General features: G+C 54.1%; 1 protein-coding gene across 2 annotated transcripts in view; it reads left to right on the forward strand.

The window, feature by feature from the left end:
• Positions 1–21895, forward strand: part of HIP1 (huntingtin interacting protein 1) — a 42877-nt gene that overhangs the window by 11141 nt on the left and 9841 nt on the right. The window contains exons 1-9 of one of the 2 annotated variants that reach the window (XM_056506580.1): positions 9322–9747; positions 16819–16882; positions 17432–17574; positions 18155–18211; positions 18656–18736; positions 19416–19492; positions 19648–19709; positions 20873–21013; positions 21385–21442. In XM_056506580.1, coding sequence (XP_056362555.1) covers positions 9730–9747; positions 16819–16882; positions 17432–17574; positions 18155–18211; positions 18656–18736; positions 19416–19492; positions 19648–19709; positions 20873–21013; positions 21385–21442 — 701 coding nt within the window. In that variant the 5' untranslated portion in view covers positions 9322–9729. Of the gene's footprint in view, positions 1–9321; positions 9748–16818; positions 16883–17431; positions 17575–18154; positions 18212–18655; positions 18737–19415; positions 19493–19647; positions 19710–20872; positions 21014–21384; positions 21443–21895 lie in introns of those variants that run through there. The other variant, XM_056506579.1, reaches the window with a different exon arrangement.

Genomic DNA, 21895 nt, shown 5'->3' on the forward strand with positions numbered 1-21895 from the left:
TGGATTTGTTTTTCTGCCTCACCCCAGTACAGCAGAGGTATGGTGGTTGAGCTGTGCTCAGGCCTTTCTGGGTTGTTTTTAATAATATAATACAGCAGATTTCTTGCACATTTTTCTTTATTTATCAAAAAAAGTACAAAAAGTCCTGATTCCCTGAACATCATCAGAACATGAAGGATTTTCTCCACAGAAGTACGGGGTGCAGCTCCCAAAGTCCTCAGGCTGGTGCCTGGCTAAGCCATCCATCACATTCACTGAGGCCACTCTGATTCTCGTGGTTTTTGTATCCCAGGAGCCTTGTCCCTGTGTCACTCCACCCAGCCCTGTCACCTCTCAGCTCAATATGTCCCCAGCAGGAGGATGTTCTGGGGGCCAGGCAGGGGAGTGGGGTGGGGGGTGAGGACCAGGGTGCCCTGGGCTGGGCTAGGCTGGTCTGGCAGTTGCTGATGGCTGCTGAATTGCTGGAAAAGAAGGAAATTGGGTGGTTTTGGTGTCTCTCAGAGCCAATTCCTCGTGTTTGGGTGTCCCATATGCCCCTCTGCCGTCGATGGTATTATGTGTGCTCCTGTGATTTGCATTTGAAAGCAGAGATTTCACTCCCACATTAAACCCCCTGTTATCCTAGAACAACATGTAAATCCTGGGGCTGCCCTTCCCTCTGCCCTGATGAAGTCTAGCAGGGGCATCCCTGGGGCCAGAGGAGGCAGGGGGCAGTGGCAGGCACAGCCCTCCACGCCCAGCCTATTCCAGTGTGGAATTACACACGGGGGATGCCCCCCATGCCGTGGGGAACCAGTGGCTCCCAGCACAGCGGGCATCCCCTGCTGCTGGAAGAGCTCTCGATGGAGCTGTTTCTTGTCATCTCTGCTTATTCCAAGTGCCTCCCATCCGTTTTCCCAATGCTTTCAGTAGGCACAGGCATGTTTTCCACACTCAGAGCATGGTTTCATGCTCTTGGTGCCCCTCCAGCCTCAGTGCTGGGCTGGCCAGAGCAGGACAGTGCAAGCCTTCTCCTTGCCCTCGGTGAGCTGGCAGTGCTCCAGACACTGGTGTTTATTTCCATGCTAGGAAAATGAGGAAAACCAAACATTTATATCTCAGGAAGGGATTTTGCAGCCTTTTGTATGGAATCGTGCCTGCTATTCCCTCCTCGATCATCTCAGACAGGCAGCAATAACACATGAAACAGAGTTTCCTTTGTGTGCTGGGTTTTTTTTCACCTCGGGCTCCACCCTGGTCGCCTAGGCCTGCTGGCTCCTCATGCCCTTCTCACACCCAGGGAGCAGGCAGCTAGCCAGGTGCTTCTAGCCAGACCAAGTTATGGGGCTGTTGTGGGAGCATCACCTGTGGCAGGAGCAGGGACTGTTAAAAGAGCACAAGGAAAGCTTGAACTCACATAGCAGAGAATCCTGGAAGGGTTTGGGTTGAAAGGAGCCTCAGAGACCATCTCGCTCCACCCCTTGCAGGGCAGGGACACCCTCCACTAGACCAGGTTGTTTCAAGTTCTACTCAGCCTGGCCTTCAACACTTCCAGGTATGGGGCAGACACAGCTTCCGTGGGCAACCTGTGCCAGGGCGTCATCGCGCTCACAGGAACAATTCCTTCCCAATATCCCATCTAACCCTGCCCTCTGGCAGTGTGAAGCCATTCCCCCTTGTCCTGTCACTCCAGGCCTTTTCCAAAGTCCTTCTCCAGCTCTCTTGGAGCCTCTTCAGGCAGAGGAAGGGGCTCTAAGGTCTCCCTGGAGCCTTCTCTTCTCCAGATGGACACTGCAAGGTATCCCAGCCTGTCTCCAGAGCAGAGGGGCTCCAGCCCTCAAGGTTCACCCAATGGGTTTTATCCTGGCACTGGTGCCTATGAGGGGATGTCAGGCAGGGAATTTACTGTGTCATTTTTAGCTGTCATTTGGACTCCTGTTTACTTCAGCATTTTCCCCTCGGACTGAACTGGGCACTCCGATCCCGCTGGGTCTGCTGGGAGGGAAACCAGCAAGCCCTTGGCCCCTCTGCAAACCCACAGCTCTCTGGAGCTCCACAGCCCTTCTGGCAAGCAGCTCTTTGGGACATGGGGAGTTGAGCGGGGTCTCGGTAGCCAGGTGGGGGAGAGAGCTGGGAAGTGGTCTCTGGGGCCAAGGCAAGCAGCCAAACCTGTGGGAGCCCTGGGAGGAGGCAGCATGTCTGTGAGCCAGCATTGCCTGCTCTGCTCCAGCCTCCCCCTGCAACCACGCGGCACTTAAATATGAACAAGCTCAGGGCTGGAAACTGTCCCCAAACTGGAAGTATGTTGCATATTTCCTATAAATACCTCAGCTGCTGTGTATTAGCCAGAGGCAGGCGCAGCACCCTCATGCCCCCCACAGCCCTAGCACTGCTGAGGGGGCTGCAGGCAGGGGCTGGCCTCATAGGACATAGTCTGGTGCAGGGAAGACCCGTGCTGTGGCATTTCCCAGCCTATTGCATCCAGTGATTTCACTTCAGGTGAGTTTGTTTCCACTTTGCTACGTATCTGCAAGAAAACTGTTCACATTTAGGACTTGTAGGAGGTGCTGAGGTGTGTGTGCATGTACTGGAGCATCCAGACAGCCTCCTGCTCCCCTGTCCAGGTTCACATGGATGTAAAGCTCAGGAGAAGGTTTGGGAAGCTCCTGGGAGGTGGTTATGGGCTGGGCACTGAGCTGAGCATTGCACTTGGCATTGCCAGGCTCTGCTGTCTCAATTCAAGGGGCAAGCAAAAGCAGATAAATGAAGTGATCCTTCTGATGGGGCAATTGAAGGATCACCTGAGGCAAATGTTTGGAGATTCACAAGGGCCTTGCTATGCTTTGGGGGAGGGAGGAAGGCACCCGAGGGCAGACACCGAATGTGTTTTGGCACTGTGCTTCGTGTGAAGCCTCAGCTCCCCATTTATGAAGTCTCCAGGGTAGAACTTGGCAACTTTAAAAGGAAATGAGTGGGAGATGTGTTTTATGGCTTTAAACTGAAAAAGAGTAAGTTTGGATTGGGTATTAGGGAGGAATTCTTCCCTGTAAGGGTGGTTGACCAGAGTAGCTGTGGCTGCCCCATCCCTGGAAGTGTCCAAGGCCAGGTTGGACGGGGCCTGGAGCAGCCTGCACATGGCAGGTGTGGAATGAGATGGGCTTTAAGTCCTTTCCATCCCAAATCCTTCTGGGTTTCTATGATTTATCAACCATCTTCTGAGTCACTGGTGACACTGATCCAGGTATGGAAGGGCTTCAAGCAGAGAAAGGAGGACAAAGTTGGGGGTTGTTGATTGAGGGGTCAGTGGACTCATGGCTGAGGATGAACATCTCCATGGATGGGGAGAGCTGCTGGGGGCATTGACCCCTGTAAACTTTGGGGCTTGCAAGGTGGTGAGTGACAACAGAGCTCTGGTCCCTGTGAGCCCAGGGAGCAGCAATGGTCAGACATGGCAGGATGAGACACTTCCCACTGCAGCTGTCTTCTTTGCTGATCCTGTTTCTTTCTTCTGGGCGTTTGGTCATCGCAGTGGTGTCAGCATGAGGCAAGAAGGAAGTGACACCACAGCAAAGCAGTTTGCTTGTGCAAAGGAAGAGCCGGCCTGGGGGTCCTAGGAGGGTACCCAGATAACCTGCGTGCAAGGATGGGGCTGCAGGGGACCAGGACACATCTGCAGTGATGAGCAAGTTATCCCATTAAGTGTGAGCTTAAGTGGGCAGGTTTACATCCCACTGCCATGATTCACCTGTGCCAGTCCCTTACCTCCCTCATGGTCCTACATTTCCTCCCCATGTCTAACCTGACCCAACCCTTGTTCAGTTTAATATCATTGTCCTGTGTGGGGACCCCAGAGGTGCAGGCAACTCCCAGGGGATCTCAGAAGATGCTTGACTTTTTGGGCTGTCAGCACACATGGCTGGATCATGTCCCATTTGTCATCCGCCAGAATCCCCCAGTCATCTCCATCCATCCATCCATCCATCCATCCATCCATCCATCATCTATTAAATCAGTAAAGGTAGAATACACTGAATCACTATAGAATCAGTGGATCTAGGATATGGAATAGAAGCAGTGGATCTAGGATATGGAGGGCCTGCAAGTGGAGATGAGAGGACAACATTGGGGGTCATTGGTGGGGGTAAATGGCCCCATGGATGGAGAGAGATGCTGAGGGTGTTTATCCTCACAGATCTCTGGGGTTCCCCCAGACCTCCCGAGTCTGTGCTGGCACTAGGGATTGCCCTGGCCCAGGTCCATGATCTTGCCCTTGACCTGACTGAACCTCATGAAGCTCCCATGGACCCATTGCTCCAGCCTGTCTAGCTCCCTCTGGATGCCCTCCCTTCCCTCCAGCCTGTCAAAGGCACCACTCAGCTCACTCAACCCTTTCTATGGGTTCCCAGCCCTCCACACCAGGTTGGAGACAGGAGTTTCATCTGCCTCTGGTTTGGATGGGAGGATCTATCAGCCTGTCTCCTTGCAGCATTGGCAGGAGCTGGAAGCAGCAATGGGGAGAATGCTGCTTACCCCACCTCTCTCTTTCCACTTTCCCTCTTGCATTTTTAATCCCATTGGCATTGTATTGCTGCTGTCTGAGCTCCTGCTCACCTTGGAGCTGCCCCACTGAGCCATGTTCCACAGGGATGTGTGATTGCTGTAACACCAACAGGGATGGATTGAACAAGAAGCTAAAAATACCAAATGATCAATAATGGCACCATGAACCCAGCTTTTTTTTTTTTTTAAGAAAAATCTCTATATTGACAGCTCTACCAAGTGGCTTCCTGTAAAGGCAGGAGGTGTAGTGGAGCTCAGCTCCCTGCTCACACACCAGACTAGCAGCAGCTTCACCTGCACCCACATCCCTCTGTCCATGGGGATCACCCTGGTCTGCCCTGGGAGCCCTTTTGGATCTCCTGCCTGGGATGATGTGGAAGGGCTTCTCTCCTCGCTGCTCGCCATGCTTACCAGTCGTGGTGCTGAAATAACCCCAGGGCTGCCCACTCCTGTCTGCTCCATGGCGGCACAGCCCTGGCTGCAGCCACCAGCCCTGGCCACGTGCCTGCTTCAGCCTGATCTGCTTTTTCCTCTCGCTTTCATATATCCAGGAAACTGCAGCATTACAAGGATTTGAAAATGGCCTTGAGCTTTTTAAGCACCGCTCCCAAGCGGATATTTTTCCTAAATCAAGATTTGCAAAGGTATCTGGGCATTAGCCAGCCAGGGGGATTTCCAGAAGTCTTGGAGCAGCCAAACATCCTTTAAATCTACCTCCATGCAGTGCAGGGTTGGGGCTGGAAATACCTGGTTCACCAGGACTACGACCATTTGGGGCTGTTTTTTACATCAGCATGAGGATTTTCCAAAGATTGTTCATCGATGGATCTCTTTGGAAAATCACAGTGGGCTGAGCCCTGAGGGATTTGGCTCTACTGCAGTATCTGGGTCCAGAGAAACTCATCACACCTCCAGCTCCTGCCAGTGCTGTTCCATCCCTGTATCCTGACTAATCCATGATGTGGTGCTGGCAATGGGGAGGGTGCCGGGTGCAGGTTGTGGCTCTGCTTTGGAGATACATGGAGCAGTGCAGTAAAGCCAATGCCTGTTACAGTGTTCTAACATTCCATTCAGTGGGGCAAAAAGCCATTACCACCAATGTGGTGACAGCAAGGTGGGCTTTTCCTCTAAGTCCTACTATCCCAAACATCCCCAATGCCCATCATTCACCCCCTGCTCCTAAAATGCAAGCTCCTCACACAGCCAGTGCTGCTTATCCAGCTCCAAGGACCAGGCACATAACCCAGCCTCCTCAGCACATCCCACAGGGGATTGCTCCAGGGCTGGAAAGCTGCTGGAAAAAACTGAAACCTGAAGAAACAGACAATAAATAGTTTTCTAAATGCTTGGTGGTTTTCCCAGTGAGCCTGATATTCTCCCTAGAGCTCTGAAAATGCCAGGATCCTGGAGCTCCCATATCAGAACAATGCTTCAGCAGCATTAGGTAGGTGTAAGCCATGGAGCAGGATTACTTTATTGTGAGCTGGGGAGGTGGGTTTAAACTGCTGCTGCACTGGAGGACCTGGGAAAAAATACCATTCTCTGAGGAAAATTAATTTAGTAGTCTGAATCCAAGGAGCTGGCTGAGAGCACAGCCCTGGTTTGGTTCCTTCCCTTGAGGAAGACTTGGGAAATACAGAGAGATCAAGAAGGAGCAACAGATATTATTAGTCATCCAGGAGGGAGGCGGCTGCAGGGGAAGAGGGGTTTTAGCAGAGTATTTTTAGACGTGGTAAAATGAACAGAAGGAGAGGAAAAAAGAGGGAAGGAGACCTTTGAGAGGCACATAAATGCTCCCTGGAGCAGCTTGGCCTGGGCTTCCCACTCCTATCCTGAACATCAGCTCAAGCAGAGATTTGCCCCAACAGAAATCAGAGATGTAAAAGCAATAGAAGCCAAAGCCTTAGAAAGCGTTTCTGAGGAGCCTCTCTGGGCTGCAATGACAAAAGGCCACTTGCTGAGACATTTCACCTTAATTCCCATCATTTTAATGGGAGGTGACTGCTGAAATAGAGTTTAAAAGCTGCTTGCAGAGCCTCCAGCAGGTGGGGGAAGATGGTGAATGTCTCTTCTTTTTTCATCTGTCGTGATCCAAACCACACATATCATTCTGGAAGCTGGCAGGAGAGTCATGGAGCTGCAGGAGGGAGGAGGATGCTTCCAGGGTGGAGAAAAGGGACTTGGAATGAAGCACCCAAGAAAATTCAGTACAGCCAGGGGGAGAGGAGGGATTTGCACCTCTCGAGATCAGACCAGAGGATGATGAATGAAGGCCCTCCAAGGACAGGGTGAAGCAAGGAGCTGCCTCCCCCTGGTTCTCCAGGAAAGCAGCCCTCACTTTGCCTTCCCTTATTCCCTGTGGGGAAGGCTGGAATATCCTGTGTATCCCCTGCTCTTCACTGGAGCACCCGGGAATAAGTCAAGGGCACTCTGGGGCCAGGAATGCCTCTTCGCACAGTGATGCAGTGAACTCTCCTGGGAAGAGCATGAAATTCCTTCCACCTCAGTGGATCCCTGAAGTGGTGGGATTTGTCCCCTTAGGCTGCACCAGTCTGTGGAGCACTGGATTGGTTGGATGCTGTCATATCTGCTTGGTGCTTACAACTTTCCTGGCCTATCTGGAACGGAGGTTTCCCTTTGATCTGAGGACCCTCCCAAAATTGCTTTTGGGTTAATTTCCAGATTTTCTCCTTAAGCTGTCTTGGTCTGATTTTTGCCCCCGGCTGAATCTCCCCCCATGCTGTGAACCCAGGTGGATTTGGAGCTCTCTGCCTTTGCCCCAAGTGCTTCCTGGTGGTGTCCAAACTCTGGGCTTTGCCAGCTGGAGCAGCTCAGCCATGAGGAACCACACTGCAGCCATGGCCTCAAATACTTGGATGTCCTGGCTCTGCAGGAGACCCTGGATACCTTCCCCCTGAACTGAGCACTTTATTCAGGGGGGAGCTGGTCTGAAAGCTTGATTTGGAAAATTAAGTTTAATAATGATGAGCTGATTTTAATTTGGGGGATTGAATAGGGATGCTGGGAGCACAAAGCCTGTGAGTGGGGGGTGGGCAGTCTGGTATGGCTGCAAGCGCGTTCCAGTGGCATTACACCATGTCACCAGTAACTATGAAAAAATGGATGTATCCTGCTTATTATTTTAGAGGTTATTTTCCATGCAAGTGACATGGTAGAGAAAGTCCCATCCATCCTGTCGGTGTGGGAGCGACTGGGTTTAGTTCAGATCCTCTTTGGGTTTTGCTGTGCTCTTTGCATACCTGCCATAAAGTCTCTTCATGCAATTGAGCCATTAATACTTGAGGACCAAGTACTGATGTCAGCACTGTGGACTCTGAATGCTTGGCTTCTTGGTAACTCTGGAGATGGTGCCCTGGAAATTCTGGACTGCACCTCCAGGGCATTCTGGGGCAGCAGGCGACAGTGGTTGTGCCACCAAGTTCAGAGTGATGCTGAACTCAGCTAAGGGGGAATTAATTAATTCTAGGATCCTTTTAAGCTGGGGGGAATGCTAGGCTGGAGGGGGGCTCCACAGCAAGGTTCCAGGCTCTCACTATTCATGTTGAGAACACAGTTGGGAGTCGCTCACTGAGGGGCCTCACTGCCGGGAGGGCACAAAACCTGGCCCAATGATGGCACCTGTGACAGGAGCAGGTGCCTGCCCTGATTCAGAGCATTGATCCATGCTCATTTCCAGGCTCAGAGCAGCTCCTGAAGGAATTTGGCTGCTACTTGAAACCATCTGGTCTAGCAAAACACATTTAGTCCAGCAAAAAAACCTGTGAGCTGTGTGCTCTGAGACAAGCAGCGCTGCTGAGCGGTGCTCCATCCATCTGGCTGTCCATCCCAGGGATCTCACAGGGGCTTTAACAACCACCTGAGGAAAACAAAACCTGGACTTGGCCCTAAAAGTTCCCCCAAGGCTGGGATGAACTGGGTGGTTGTGGAGCTGGGTGTTCGTGGAGTGCAGGGGTGGCAGCGCTCTATCCCCACAGGGATGTGGGATCCTGTTATCTCATTAAGAGAGGCCAAGTCACCATCCCAGAGTAAGTGGCTGAGGCGTGACTAGACTGCAGTAATCCTGAGGGATTAGTGTGTTGGATTATTGTGTTGGCTGGGTTGGCCCTGCAGCAGCACTTTGTTCTTTGTGCTCTGAAGCATCTCCTCCGCTGGCAAGCCAAGGGCCTGGGCAGTGCTTTAGAGTTGCTTTTAGGAGATTCACTGAGTGATAGAAGTATTGTTTGGGTTTCTTTTGTGCCTCCCGTCAGAAAATGTTCCTTGAGCACAAGGAGGAGCTGGGAAAAACCAAAATCTTCCTGCCTGGATGCTTTTCTGTCTATCAGCAGGGTGGTCATGGTGGTCAGCAAGCTGTGCCTGCCTGGCCATGGGACGGGCTTTGACCAGGGGCTTGTTACCACGCTGGTTTAATTGCTTTTGTTGTTGGAACCAAGGTGCTAGCAGCCGAGTGGGCTCTGGAACAAGCGAACCCTGGGCAGGTCCCAGACAGACCTACTGGTGTAGCTTCACCCCCAGGCACGGAGATGGGGCAGAGGATGGAGCAGGGGGATCGACAGGGAATGGACCAGGGGCCAGACACAGGGATAGAGAGTCTGACAGGAAGTAAAAGCGGGGCCTGGCAGTGGAGTAGAGGGTCAGGCAGTGGGGGAATTAATTAATTAGGGGATGGAGCAGGAGGGTGCAGGTGGTACAAGGGATGAGGCAGAGAATGGGGCAGGAGGCCAGGGATGGGGGAGCATATCTGGCCGTGGGGCAGGGGTTGAAGCGGGCATCTAGCAGTGAGGCAGGAGATGCAGCAGAGCTGCGGAGCTCCCCCCCCGCCCACCGTGTGGCCATCGTCCAGCACCACCCTCTGCCGCTGCCCGAAGCGGGGCGGGGGCGTGCCGGGGGTGGGCGGGCGCGGAGGGCGGCCCGCCCGGGGGGCGTCCCGCAGAACCGCCCGCCCCCCGAGGGCTCCTTTGTTATTTCGGCCGAGCGCCGCAGCCGCGCCCCTCGCCCCGGCCGTGCCGCCCCTCGCGGGAGCGCGCCCGGCGCCCCCCTCGCCCTCGCCTCGCCCCGCTCCGCTCCGCCGCTGTCCGGCGGAACCTTCCAGCGCCGCCGCCCCGCGGGGCCGCCGCCATGGGCACCGCGGCGCGCTGAGCCCGAGCCCCGCGCTGAGCCCGAGCCCCCGCCATGGAGCTGGGCAAGGTGGTAAGTGCTCCTCGGGGACCCTCGCGCCCCTCCCGGGATCGCATCCGGGGAAACTCCTTCCCGGGGAAGTTCGTTACCCTCGATAGCGGCTGTTCCCGGAGGAACATCGCGGGGATGATTCGTGTGGCGGCGGGACCCGGCAGCGGGTACGGGGGGCTCGTTCCGTGGTGTTGCGGAGCTCCCCGTGCCGCTGCGGCCGAGGCGGCTTCGCTCCCACACGCCCGTGTGAGTCGTGTTCCACCAGTCCCCGGCTCAGGGTTCAGGCCGTGCCACGGGCGTCGGTGTCTCCGTGCATCCGTGTCCCCACGAGCACTCGTGTCCCCATGCATCCATGTTGCCGTGTCCCCACACACCTGTATGGCCATGCGCCTGTGTCCCCTGCCCAGTGCTGTTGTCACAGCTCCTCCGGCCTGTGGGGACTGCCTCGAGCCCCGTTAGAAGGAATGGCAACAAGTTTGGGGCAAGAAGTGGGTTTTTGTAGGGACTGTTCCTTCGGGGAGCATGTTCACCCCTGCGCTGCTCACCTGGGAAGAGGGATTTGGCTTTTCCCAGTGCTCCAGCAGGTCCCTCAGATGCAGCATTGAGCCCACGTGGCCGCGGCTGCTCTTGGCACCATTGCGGGATCCAGACATCCTGGGGGGATAACGGGGGAGGGATGCCCCATCCTGCTCCCGCCAGTTGCTGCTCACCCAGAGGCATTGCAAGGAACAATTTCCGCCAACGCCAGATCCGAGCTTAATTTTGGAATATCTGCTAGGGCAATAAGCACTGCCGCGTTCCTGCTGGGGTGACACTTACCAAGAAAGGTGGGTCCTGGATGACAGATGATCATAGAAATGCACATCTGGATGAGCTCCTTGCATCTGCTCCCCAAATCCTCCATCCTCACTCCTTTATCTCTTCCTGTTCCAATAAATGCCCAAATATTTGCGTCTGCTGGGAAGCAGAAGACTGGTCAGCATGACTGGGAATGTTTCAGGAACGTTTGAAGGTGGTGGAAGACCTTCCTGGACTGCTGACCCTGTCAGACACAGCCACACTCCCTCCCCAGACAGAAGTCACCACTGCTGGAAGGGATTATCCTGGCGTAAAATCCCCATTTAAAATTAAAAGCCTGGTTATCAGGGCAGCTCATGGGAAAGCTCCGGCCGCAGCCGAGCCAGCTGGGCATGTGGGGCGGGATTGACAGAGTGCCCTGAGCAGTAATTAAGTGAGAAGAGTAACAAGTGGATGTGCATGTTTGAATGGAGGGATGGAGATCCTCAAGTTCTCCCTGAATTTTTGCCTCTCCTCAGATCCAGCGCCCTGTGATGGGCTCTGGTTGTGTTCTGGGGTCAGAAGTGCTGGGCAGTGGCAGCTTGGGCTCTGAACTTTACAGTGTCAGTTTCCCCCAGTTGGTCCCTGTGAGGTCTGGATTTTGTAGCCTTGCTTTTTGCCAGCTGTTCTCCCCAAAATTGCTTCTTATGATTCTTCTTTTCCCCTAAGGTTTATCTGTGTATTGGAAAAGTCCACATTCCTTAAACCAGTTTTAAAAATTCCATGTCCAAATAAATAAACTGCATTAAGTTATTTATGGCTGGAGGAATCCAGTTGTCCAGCACTATAGGTGCTGGTTCCTTGTGGTGGGCAGTGATGTGTTCACTATGGTGAACTCTCATTTCTGGGAGCCAAACTCTCCCTGGGATCATTCCAGCTCTCTCCTGATGGTATTGAGTGTCTCACTGGAGCCCTTGGGACCCACCACAGATTGGCTGGCTGGTTGTCTTCCTTCTTTCCTTTGCCTCGAAGGTGGAGGAGCAATTGGATCACACTGTCTCATCCTACCCCATCTCCCCTGATGTTGTGGAACTTGGGATTTTCACTGGAGGCTCTGGAAGAGCCAACAGTGAGTCGAGTTCTTGTATACACAGCTTATGGATGCATCCTCCTGTTGATCTCAGCCTCTGCTACCCTCAGGAGGAGCTGGGAGCTTGTGGAGTGGGCTGTACAGGTTCACTCCAAATGGACATAATGGACATCCTACAGCTTTATTTTGGTTTTCCTACTGGGATAACAACACTACAGCTCTCAAGGCAAAGGCATGCTAGGAGTTGGCTTCCAGCCTTGCATGTCTCCTTGTGGTCAGAGACCTCTGAACCTTATACCACCACTCCATTTCCTGGCCCAGGTGTTTCTTTCCCTGGAAATGCCACCTGTCCTGGAAGAGCTCTATAACACTCCTGTATCGGGCATCGCTGGGTGCCGGAGGGGCTGGTGGTGTCATGGCTCTGAAGTCATCTTACTCCTGAGCTCAGGAGAGCACACTGGGAGGCAGCAGTGCAGAGCAAGGTCTCTGCCAAGAAGAGCATCGTGGTCATGCCGTTGGATTCCAGCATGGCTCACAGAGTCTGTTGCCATCTTCCTGGTGACTCTGTTTTGGGGGACAAGGTGACCTCAAACACCTACACTGGACTGTCTCTTGGTCCTCCCCCTGCTGGCATCTGGGCTGGTGGCATCAGTATCTTCTTGTGGAGAGGGACATCTGAAGCCACCACCACTGGGAGTGACCCTGATGGATGCAGTGAGGTTTTGGTGTCTGTCACTGGAAGAAGTCATTGGTTTGGGGAAAATGGTTGTTTTTATGGCCCAAACAATGGGAAATCTGAGGCTTGTGTCATTTTGGGAACTGTTTTCATCTGGAGGAAGCAGGAGGTGAGAAGAGTGGCAGCATCTTCCAGGATATGCTCACACAGCCTGGACAAGGAACTTCATCCCCAGAGCATCTCCAGGATATAGCCAGCCAGGAGAGGAGCACTTGTCTTCCAAATTCATGGATTCAGCAGCAGATGCAGCCAAATAGCCTGGATTAAGTGGTAGGAAGGTATTTTTCACATATCCTGACTCCCTGCTCCCAAGAAGCCTGTGGGACTGAACAGAAAGACAGGTTGAGCATCTTCCTGTCCAATATGTAGAAATATATCCCTGGATTTTACATCCCATGTGACTGCCTTCCTGCCTCCCTTTCCCTCCAGCTGCTGGCAGGCACAAAGCCAGGCTTGTTTCCTGTTCCTGCTGCTGCCGTCAGGCCACAGGTGCCAAGCATGGGGGGATCACAGCCACCCCAACTGTTCCCAGTTTGACCATCCCAGGTGTTATCCAGCTGGCTTTGTTCCAGGATTTTGCTTAACAAAACCATTCCTTGAGTCCCATCAAGGCTGGGATTTGACATTAGCTGCTGGAGTTGGGTGGTGTTTAAAGAGAGATGTACCCTTGGGAGTGTTTGCCTGCTTCCCATGTCCTGCACACCTCCAGGACCTGAGCCAAGCTTTGCTTTACCGGAATTTTCATTTTGATTAAGCCAGTGGATTTTTTTGAAGGCTTGTTGTAGTCCAGTCTTCCTGCTCACTCCCTTCTCTGAAGCTCCTGCGTCTGCGGGCTTGTGAGCGGTTTTCTGGAGGTACATGCCATCCCGGCTCTCCATTTATAGAAAGGAATTACGGAGAAATGAAGGAGCATTACTAAGAGGATTTGCACTGCGACTTACTCAGTTTCTCCAAATAATTTGCAGTAGCTCTGGATTCTTTAATCAACACTCGTTTCCTTTTGGAAATGAAAGAAGTGGGAAGGCGTTGTGCTGCTCCTGAGCCAAGCTTGGCTCTTTGCCTCAAATGGGAAATTTTGCCTTCAGAGAGTGAGAGCATAATGTGGGGAGAACTGATGGGGGGTGTGTTCGGCAGAGGGAAGTGTGTGTCAGGGCTCAGAAAGCCTCTGTCATCCTGACCCTCTTTCTCCATGCAATTTTGGGCTCCTCTGTCTGGAGCCTGCAGACACATTGGCAGAGAGGTGATATGAGGCCTGTCCGTGGGTCACCCCAGTGTGGAGCTGTTGATGTCTCTGCCCTGCTGTGGGATCTCCTTATGAGAAGGGCTGGGCACTTAAGAGGTTGGGAATTCCTGTGGGGCATAGCTATGGTGACCTGTGAAGCCATGGGCAGTAGACCTTCCATAGCTTTTTGGAAATCCCCTTGGTGTTGCAGAGGGAGGAGAAGACTATTGGAAAGATCCCGTTGCTCAGGGATAGATAGTCCCAGACTGCTCCTCTCCCAAATGGCCTGTGCCTTTCCATGCACATGTCAGTGGAGTTTCCTCAGCCTGTTCAAGTGGCACTTGGAAAGTTAACAGTGCATTCCTTGCAGCTTTCCCAGCCCTTGCAGCACCCGTGGAGCCACTCCCCAGCCCGGCAAGAGTCCGATGCCCAGCCCTGCCCTAGGTCCTGCTCCACTGAGCTCAGTCTCACATCCTGGCCCTGTGGCTCTGTCAGGGTAGCCGGATGGCAGTGTCACCCTCACACATCTCCTTATGCAATGGACCCCTCTGGACTGTCCTCCCACTTCCTGCCTGGCCTGTTGCACAAGAGGAAACTCTGGGGTTTCCTGTCCTAGCGGCAGGGTAAGGGTGTGGGACTGCCCCATGCCCCTGATGTCGTCAGCCCTGTTCACAAAACTGGAGCGGGGCTGGCAGTGCTGCCCAGATGTGTCCTGGTGGGTCAGAAGTCACCCTCGTGGGTTGGAAGCTCATAATTAAATAAAAATTCAATCAGCTGCAGATGTGGGATGGTAGTGGGGAGTGGTATGTTTGAGTCAGGGTGAAAGACCCTCTGTGGGGAAGGGGTCTGGACTTGCTGTCCAGGCAGCCCCAAATTTCCCTCTGTTCTGACCCAATTTTGCAGCCAAATCAACCTCCCTGACCCTGCCTGTCCCCCGGAGGTGACCGTTCCAGCCTTGGCCTCCTGCTGCTGCCCTGTGCTTTCCCAGTTTGCTGATGTGGGCGCTCCCAGAGACACTGTTATAGCAATTTGGGCATGTCCCAAGTGGCTCCTGGGATGGGACCCCTGCCCTGCACTCCTGGGGATATAATGTGAAAGTGGAGTGTCCACAAGTACACCCAGAAAGTGAGAATCAAGCTTTTCCTCCGAAACCTTTCTGCTTTCCAGACAGGTGTGTGTGCTTCAAATGGAGTTGAGAAACTAGGGGATGGATGCTCCAGCTGGTCCCTGCCTGGATCCAGGGTCTGCCAGCTCCCATCACCCTTCCACTGTGTCTCCCTGCTCTGGGAGGTCACTGGGGCTTCCTTGTTTGGAAAAAGCTGTCCTTGCTTTTCTGGGAAAAGCTGGCACAAAAGAGCAGTTAAACTGGGAGCTCTGTTTCTGGCTTTCTCAGGGACACAGCATGGCTTCACTCCGGAGACCCCCCTGTTCCGGTCACTTAAGGATGGCAGGAGCGGCTTTGGGATAGTGGTGCCTGCATCCTGCCTCTGGCTAGGAGCTTCTGCTCCCCAGCTCTGGCTTTGCATTTGGCTTTTTCCTTGTGGTCCTTGAGGTGGAATGTGCATTCCAATGCTGATCCTGGCATTTCTCACTGTGTGGCCTGTTTCATCACAACTGTCCTGACAGTCTTGGGGGCTTTGGTGCTGCAGATTCAGATTTTGGATGAGGACAAGCTGCCCCTGGAGCTGGATCCGTGGCACGTGTCACAGATGACTGTTGGGATGCAGGCATCCTGCTCCAAGCCTCTAGGACATAGGCATCCCTCTCCAGACTGGCAGAGGCCCCTTCCCGAGCATTTTTTAAATGCTGAATTTAATTTCATGGTTTTCCTGACAGGGGACTCTCGCTACTGGGACAGGCAGAGCTGCAGAGGTGACTTCCCACTCTTGTCCTTGTGTGCTGGGAACCTGTAGCCTCCATCCAGCCCCTCAGGAAGGAATGAATGGGTCTCTCCACTGCTAATACTTCTTTCAGCTCTCCTTAAAAAACCAACCTGAGATCCAGGTTCTGCTCTGGGTGCCTGGGATGGGTGTCCTGCAGCTGCCAATTCGGGTCCCCTGACACCTCAATATGAGCCTCCTGCATCTTGTTGATGACCTCCCATATCACGTCCATGGTCCTTACTGGTCACCACCCAGAGCCAATAGGGATGGTGCTGCAAACACCACAGTGTTTGGCAGTGGCACCCCTGCAGCAGAACTGGCTCATAGTGGGACATCTGGACAGAGTTTCAACTAGGGGGATGTTTGGCTCTTGTCTGTCTCAGGCCATTATCATTCCTCTGCCAGCTGGCACATGTTTTGGTGGCAGAGGGACTTCCTGGGGGATTTGCACTCTACTCCACCACATTTGGGGCTCCTGTGGGCCCCTCCAGCCCCGCTCAGCACAGACTCGCCAGGGTCTGTAGAGATGAAGGCATGTGGGGCCACATCAGAGAGGGCCAGGAAGCAGGGTTGCAACAAGGACTGTAGTGAGAAAGGCATTGAAATTAATCTCACAGCTTTAATTGCTTTATATCAGTAATGAGCTACTTCTGGCAGTGCTGAGGCAGATGGTTCCTTCCCTTGGCAGTGGAATGTTCATAGAAGCAGGTGTCAAGGAAGCACTTGGTGATGTGTGAGCTTGGGGAGAGGATGACCCTCAGATGGCATCTTTGTGTCCCCATGAAGGATCAGAAATGGGGTAGAGTTAAAAATCCTGCCTGGAAAATGCTTCCAGTGGCTGCCACTGCCTTCCATAGGATAAATGATGGCTGGCTGTGCTCAGGCTGCTCAGCATGGACTCCCCAGGGTCCTCAATGGCAATGAGTGGCAAGTCCTGCCTGTTGGTTCCACTCCTGTCCTCTGAATCCATGGAGCAGTGGTCTTGCCATTTTGGTGCCCCCCAAATTATCCTTCCCATTCAGCACCGCCAAAAGTGGAGTAGGAGCTGCTGCCCACGATCCAAAGGCAGGGGAGGGATTTGCCTTCCCTCTGCCTGTCCCACCACTCTGAGGGCAGCAGAGGGTTCTTTGTGGGCACTGCTTTAATTGCTTCATTATTATCCAGAGTAAATGAGCCCTGGCAGCAGCTGAACCTGGTGGATGCCAACTGCATCCCAGAAAGGCATCCGGGAGAGGTCAGCATCCAGCTGGCACAAGCAGGGACTGGGGACCTGGATGGGACCCAGCCATTGCAGAGCCAGAGGGTCTCAGTGAGCAAGGGGGGAACTGTGAGGGAGCCTCAACCCTTCCCATCTCACCCCCCTCCCATTACTTCTCTCTTGCAGACTGTCAGCATCAATAAGGCCATTAATGCGCAGGAAGTGGCTGTCAAGGAGAAACACGCCAGGAATATCCTTCTCAAAGCTGGCCATGGGACAAGGAGTGGGGGAGCAGGGCTGGGGCTGCCTGGAAAAGGGGCAGCATCAAGAGGGTGTGTGAGGAGAGATGCCCAGGATGCTGGGAAGGCTGGGACTATTGGATATTTTTCCAGCATGGCACAGGGTCCCTGCTGCTGCTGTCACAGCCTTTGAATGCTGGTAGGTGCCCAGACCGGTGCTCCCAGCATAGCCATCCCAGAAGAAGGCAGGAGGAGAAGGTGCCCACAGCAGATTGGGATGCTGCCACCAAAAGTGCATCCCCAACATCGCAGCAAGGCATCTGGGAAGGCTCAGCAGAGGCACAGCCCCAGCCTTGCATGTGCCATGGTATTCCCAGAGCAGGACTGGGGGGTGGGGGGAAGAGGGTGGCTTGTGCCACTTTGGGGACAGCATATGCCTAGGCTGGTCATCATTAGCTCCCTGTGGTGGCCTGGCCCCCTGAGCTCTGTGGGTGCACTGTCTTTGAGTGGCCATTGTCCATCACCAAAGGGCAGAGCAGTGCTTCCTTGACCACCAGCACCATGCATCCTGGGCACGCACCATGAGAAGGGAGCACAGACCTTCTGGTCAGTGGTGAACCGGCTGCCGCTGTCCGGCAATGCCGTGCTCTGCTGGAAGTTCTGCCACGTCTTCCACAAGCTGCTCCGGGATGGACATTCCAATGTGAGTGCCCAAAGCTCAGCTAGGAGCCAAATCCTTTCCCCTGCAGGGCAGCACTGGGTGGTGGGAGATGCTGGACGGTCAGTGTCCTTCTGATTCTGGGGGATCAGTTCTGGACTGGGTACTGGAGTACTCCCAGAGGAGGGTTGGTCTCCTAGGGGATAATCCTGAGTAGGGCCTGGAGCTGGAGCCCTCCTGGAGGGTTCGTGCCCTCCTGGGGTCAGTCCTATATGGACACCAGTGCTGAAGCTCTCCCTCCCAAAGGGTTAGTGCCCTCCTGCAGGTGAATTCTGGGTGCTAGAGCCCTCCTGGTGCTGGCCTGCCCAAAACCCTGTGTGCCTCAAACCCCAGTGCCATCAGCAATGCCAGTGCCAGAGGAAATGCTCAGCGCTTGGCAATGCCTTGGTGCAGAAACCATCAGCAAGTATCCTCCTTGGGGAATCGGAGACATTCAGGGCTGGTGGTGACAATAAAGGCTTGGGAGTGCATCAAGACCTCCCGTTTGTCACCCAGTTTGTGGCTTCAAATATGGAGCACCATGTCCTGGTGCTCTGCCTACAGATTGTCACCATCATTCCTCCAGGTCCTGAAAGACTCCGTGCGATACAAGAATGAGCTGAGCGACATGAGCAGGATGTGGGTAAGTGACCAACTCTGCCAGCCATGGCGGGGAGATTCCAGGGGGTGCCTTTGCCAGGCTGGGGGATTGTAGGCTTGGGGGTGTTCCCTCTCCCAGGAAGCAGAGCACAGCCATGGCTGACCTATGGCTGTCATCACCTACCTGGGCTGGGTTTCAGTTGGATTCTGTGTTCCCTTCCACCAAAATCAAATGCCACCTTTCTATTTTATGGCAAAACCCAGTAAAAACTTAGCTCTGGCAGTCAAATGAAGCATTGAAACCTGCAGAGAAGGCAGTGAGAAGGTGTGACCAAATCTCCAGTACAGCCAGCCTGCATGCAGGTGCCAGCGAGGAGGGTTTGGCAGTGGTTTTGGGGGGTTAAGGAAGGAGTCAATCATTCTGCAGCAGAAAAAGGCTTTTCCACAGCCTGCCATGGTTCTTAACAGCTTTTCGGGGTCCCCACAGGGCCACCTGAATGAGGGCTACGGTCAGCTCTGCAGCATCTACCTCAAACTGCTGAGAACCAAGATGGAATTTCACACCAAGGTAAGCCGCACCCTGTTCCTCTTCCCAAGGCTATAGCAAGGAGTGGTCACTGGGGTGACAGCAAGGGACCAGCATGGCCATCCTGCTGCCTCCATGAAATAACCCCAAAGCTGCCAGTGGCCATCAAAAATGGCCCGAGGACCAATGCTTTGGAGGTGGCAGGATTCCTGGTGACCCAGGACTCCTTGGGCTGGGCTGGGAGTCTGTGGGCTGCAAGTAGTAGGGGGGACACACACTCCATTCTCCCCCAGCTATCCTAGATGGGAAAAGGGAGGGAAGACAGCTGGAAAGAGGTGTTTTCTGTGTCCATCACTCTGTTTTGGAAGTGTTGCGTGACTTTTCCCAAAATGCCAGGGTAGGTACCCCCTGAGGCAGGTATCACTCCATCCCATCTAGTTCTCTGCTGGCAGCTCTATCTCCTCCCTGCTTGGCAGGTTTCTCAGCCCAGGGAGAATCAGATTTTCTTGCTGGGAAGAGAGCAGATGCTGTGGATTACAGATACTGTGATCGCTCTGGGTTCAGAGACCCTGTGCCATGTCCCTTTCCCCCCCACATCACTACCCTGGCTCATCCAAGAGCTAACTTTGAGCCTGCAGGATCACAGCCCTGGTGCTCCCAGAGCTGTGGCCAGACCAGGAGATCTTCTGGAACCCTTTCCTGACTCCTGTTTTCCCCACAGAATCCTCGATTCCCTGGAAATCTGCAGATGTCTGACCGGCAGCTTGATGAGGCTGGGGAGAACGACGTCAATAATTTGTGAGTGTGGGGCAGGGGAAAGTCAGGGAGAGGTGGGTGCAGGTGGGTGGCACGGTCTGCCCAATCCCATCGTCAGCATGACCAAACTGGGACAGACCCTTCCTCATGGGTGGCCTTGAGGGCAGTCCCCAACCATCCTCAACCCTGTTTCCTAGTTTTCAGCTGACGGTGGAGATGTTTGACTACCTGGAGTGTGAGCTGAACCTCTTCCAGACAGGTAAAGCCCTGCACTACTGTGAGACACAGCGGAGTGAGAGATATGCTGAAGTGCAGCCCCTTTGTGGGGCTGATAAGAGTTGGATGAGGCTCTGACAGGGGATGTTGGCTGAGGGCACCACAGTTCCGCTCTTCTATGGGCACTTCACCTGAACTACAGTTCAACAAGGCAAAGTGGAAGGTGCTGCACCTGGGTCAGGGCAACCCCTGGTATTAATCCAGGCTGGAGGATGAAGGGATGGAGAGAAGCCTGGGAAGGACTTGGGGATGCTGGAGGATGAAGAGTTCAACATGCCCCAGCCATGTGTGCTCCAAAACCCCCCATGCCCTGGGCTGATCACCCAGCGTGGGCAGTAGGTGAGGGAGCAGTTCTGCCCTACTTTGGTGAGAGCCCACCTGCAGAGCTGCCTCCCACCCTAGTGTCCCAGGAAGGACATGGGGCTACTATAGCAAGTCCAGAGGAGGCCACAGAAATGCTCTGAGGGTTTCTCTTCTCTCGAGAAAGGCTGGGAGACCTGGGGGTGTTCAGCTGGGGAAGATGTTAGAGCCCATTCCAGTGCCTAAAGGGGCTCCAAGAACACCAGAAAGAGACTTTGGACAAGGAATGGAGTAACAGGACAAGGGGGAATGGCTTCCCACTGCCACAGGGTGGGGTTAGGTGGGAAATTGGGAAGAAATTCTTGGCTGTAAGGGTGGTGAGGCCTTGGCACAGGTTGTGCAGGGAAGCTGTGGCTGCCATCCCTGGAAGAGTTCAAGGCCAAGTTGGATAGAGCTTGGAGCACCCTGGTCTAGTGGTCAGTGTTGGAATGAAATGATGTTCAGCTGCACCAAGCTGGTTTTGGAGCATCTTCCCTCTGGCACACCCAGCACACTCCGATGGCCAGTGGGACAGCAGTGACAGGCAGAGCATAGGGGTTTGCATGTCAGCTCTGGCTCAGTCCCAGCTGGAGACCTATGGTGCCAGGCTGGAGTGCTTCCAGGCCTAGATGGGAGACCTGGGTGGGAATTTCCTCTCCCACTGAGCTTGCACACAACTGCAGGGCAGCAGGCTGTGTCCTCAGGGGCCAGTGGGTGTCTTGGTCTGGATGACATCTGTGGATTTGGCAGACACAATGCGGCACCTTCTGATGCTGCCAGACCTGATGCTGCGCTCCTTCCCTGCAGTGTTCAGCTCCCTGGACATGTCACGCTCAGTGTCAGTGACAGCAGCAGGGCAGTGCCGTCTGGCCCCACTCATCCAGGTGATCCTGGACTGCAGCCACCTCTACGACTACACAGTCAAGCTGCTCTTCAAGCTCCACTCCTGTGAGTGTCCCTCGCATCACTGGCTTTGGCAGGGGGGGACACACAGGGAGGCACTGGGGCCACCACTCTGCTCAGCCTGGGCTGTTCACCACCATCTCTTCTCCAGCCTCTTATGGGGGATGAAGGGAGTCACCATGGCAAGGAGGTGCAAAACCTATATCCTTCAGGATCTGGAATTGTGGCAGCCACTAGCCCATGCTTCTCTCTGCCCTGGGGGTGTGGGTCCCCTCCTGCAGCAGGACACTGCCTGGAGTATTCGGACTCCCAGAGGAGGATGGCCACCTCTGGGAAAGAGCCATCTCCACATGGCTGCGTTGGTGGGTTGTTCCTTGATGACACCTGCTGACATTTCTACTTGCTGCTTCTTCCAGGTCTGCCAGCAGATACGCTGCAGGGCCACCGGGATCGCTTCCTGGAGCAGTTCCGAAAGTAAGTGCCCAGACCCAGAGCATTGGTGCTCTGGGAGCACACCAAGGCAGTGAGATTAAAAATGAATGAGCAGGGACGTGCTATGGTCTCTGGCACATGATTATTTAGAGTAACCAAAACAAAAACTGGCCACTGAGAGCAGGGAGGGGATGTCAGGTGCCAGGGTAGGATGCCGTGGTGCTGAGGGACAGCTTGATTCAAGATCACAAACTGCAAAGAGCAGATAGCAGTGCTGGCTGTGTTCTGCCTACACAGGGACTAACTTTAGGACAGGGTTCAACAGCACCAAGATCCTGACTGGGATGCTCAGGTGACTGGGAGAGGTGGGCGCTAGGAGTAGTGTGGCTGGGCACTGTCCCTCTTCCCCAAAACTAGGTCCTGGAGGGAGGTACCCTGCTTCTGGGGAAGATGCTTCTGCAGGAACTGAAGGTGAGGGTGTTGGCTCCAGGCAGG

Source organism: Oenanthe melanoleuca, chromosome 19, assembly GCF_029582105.1.
Source record: "Oenanthe melanoleuca isolate GR-GAL-2019-014 chromosome 19, OMel1.0, whole genome shotgun sequence".
NCBI classification, from domain to species: Eukaryota; Metazoa; Chordata; class Aves; order Passeriformes; family Muscicapidae; genus Oenanthe; species Oenanthe melanoleuca.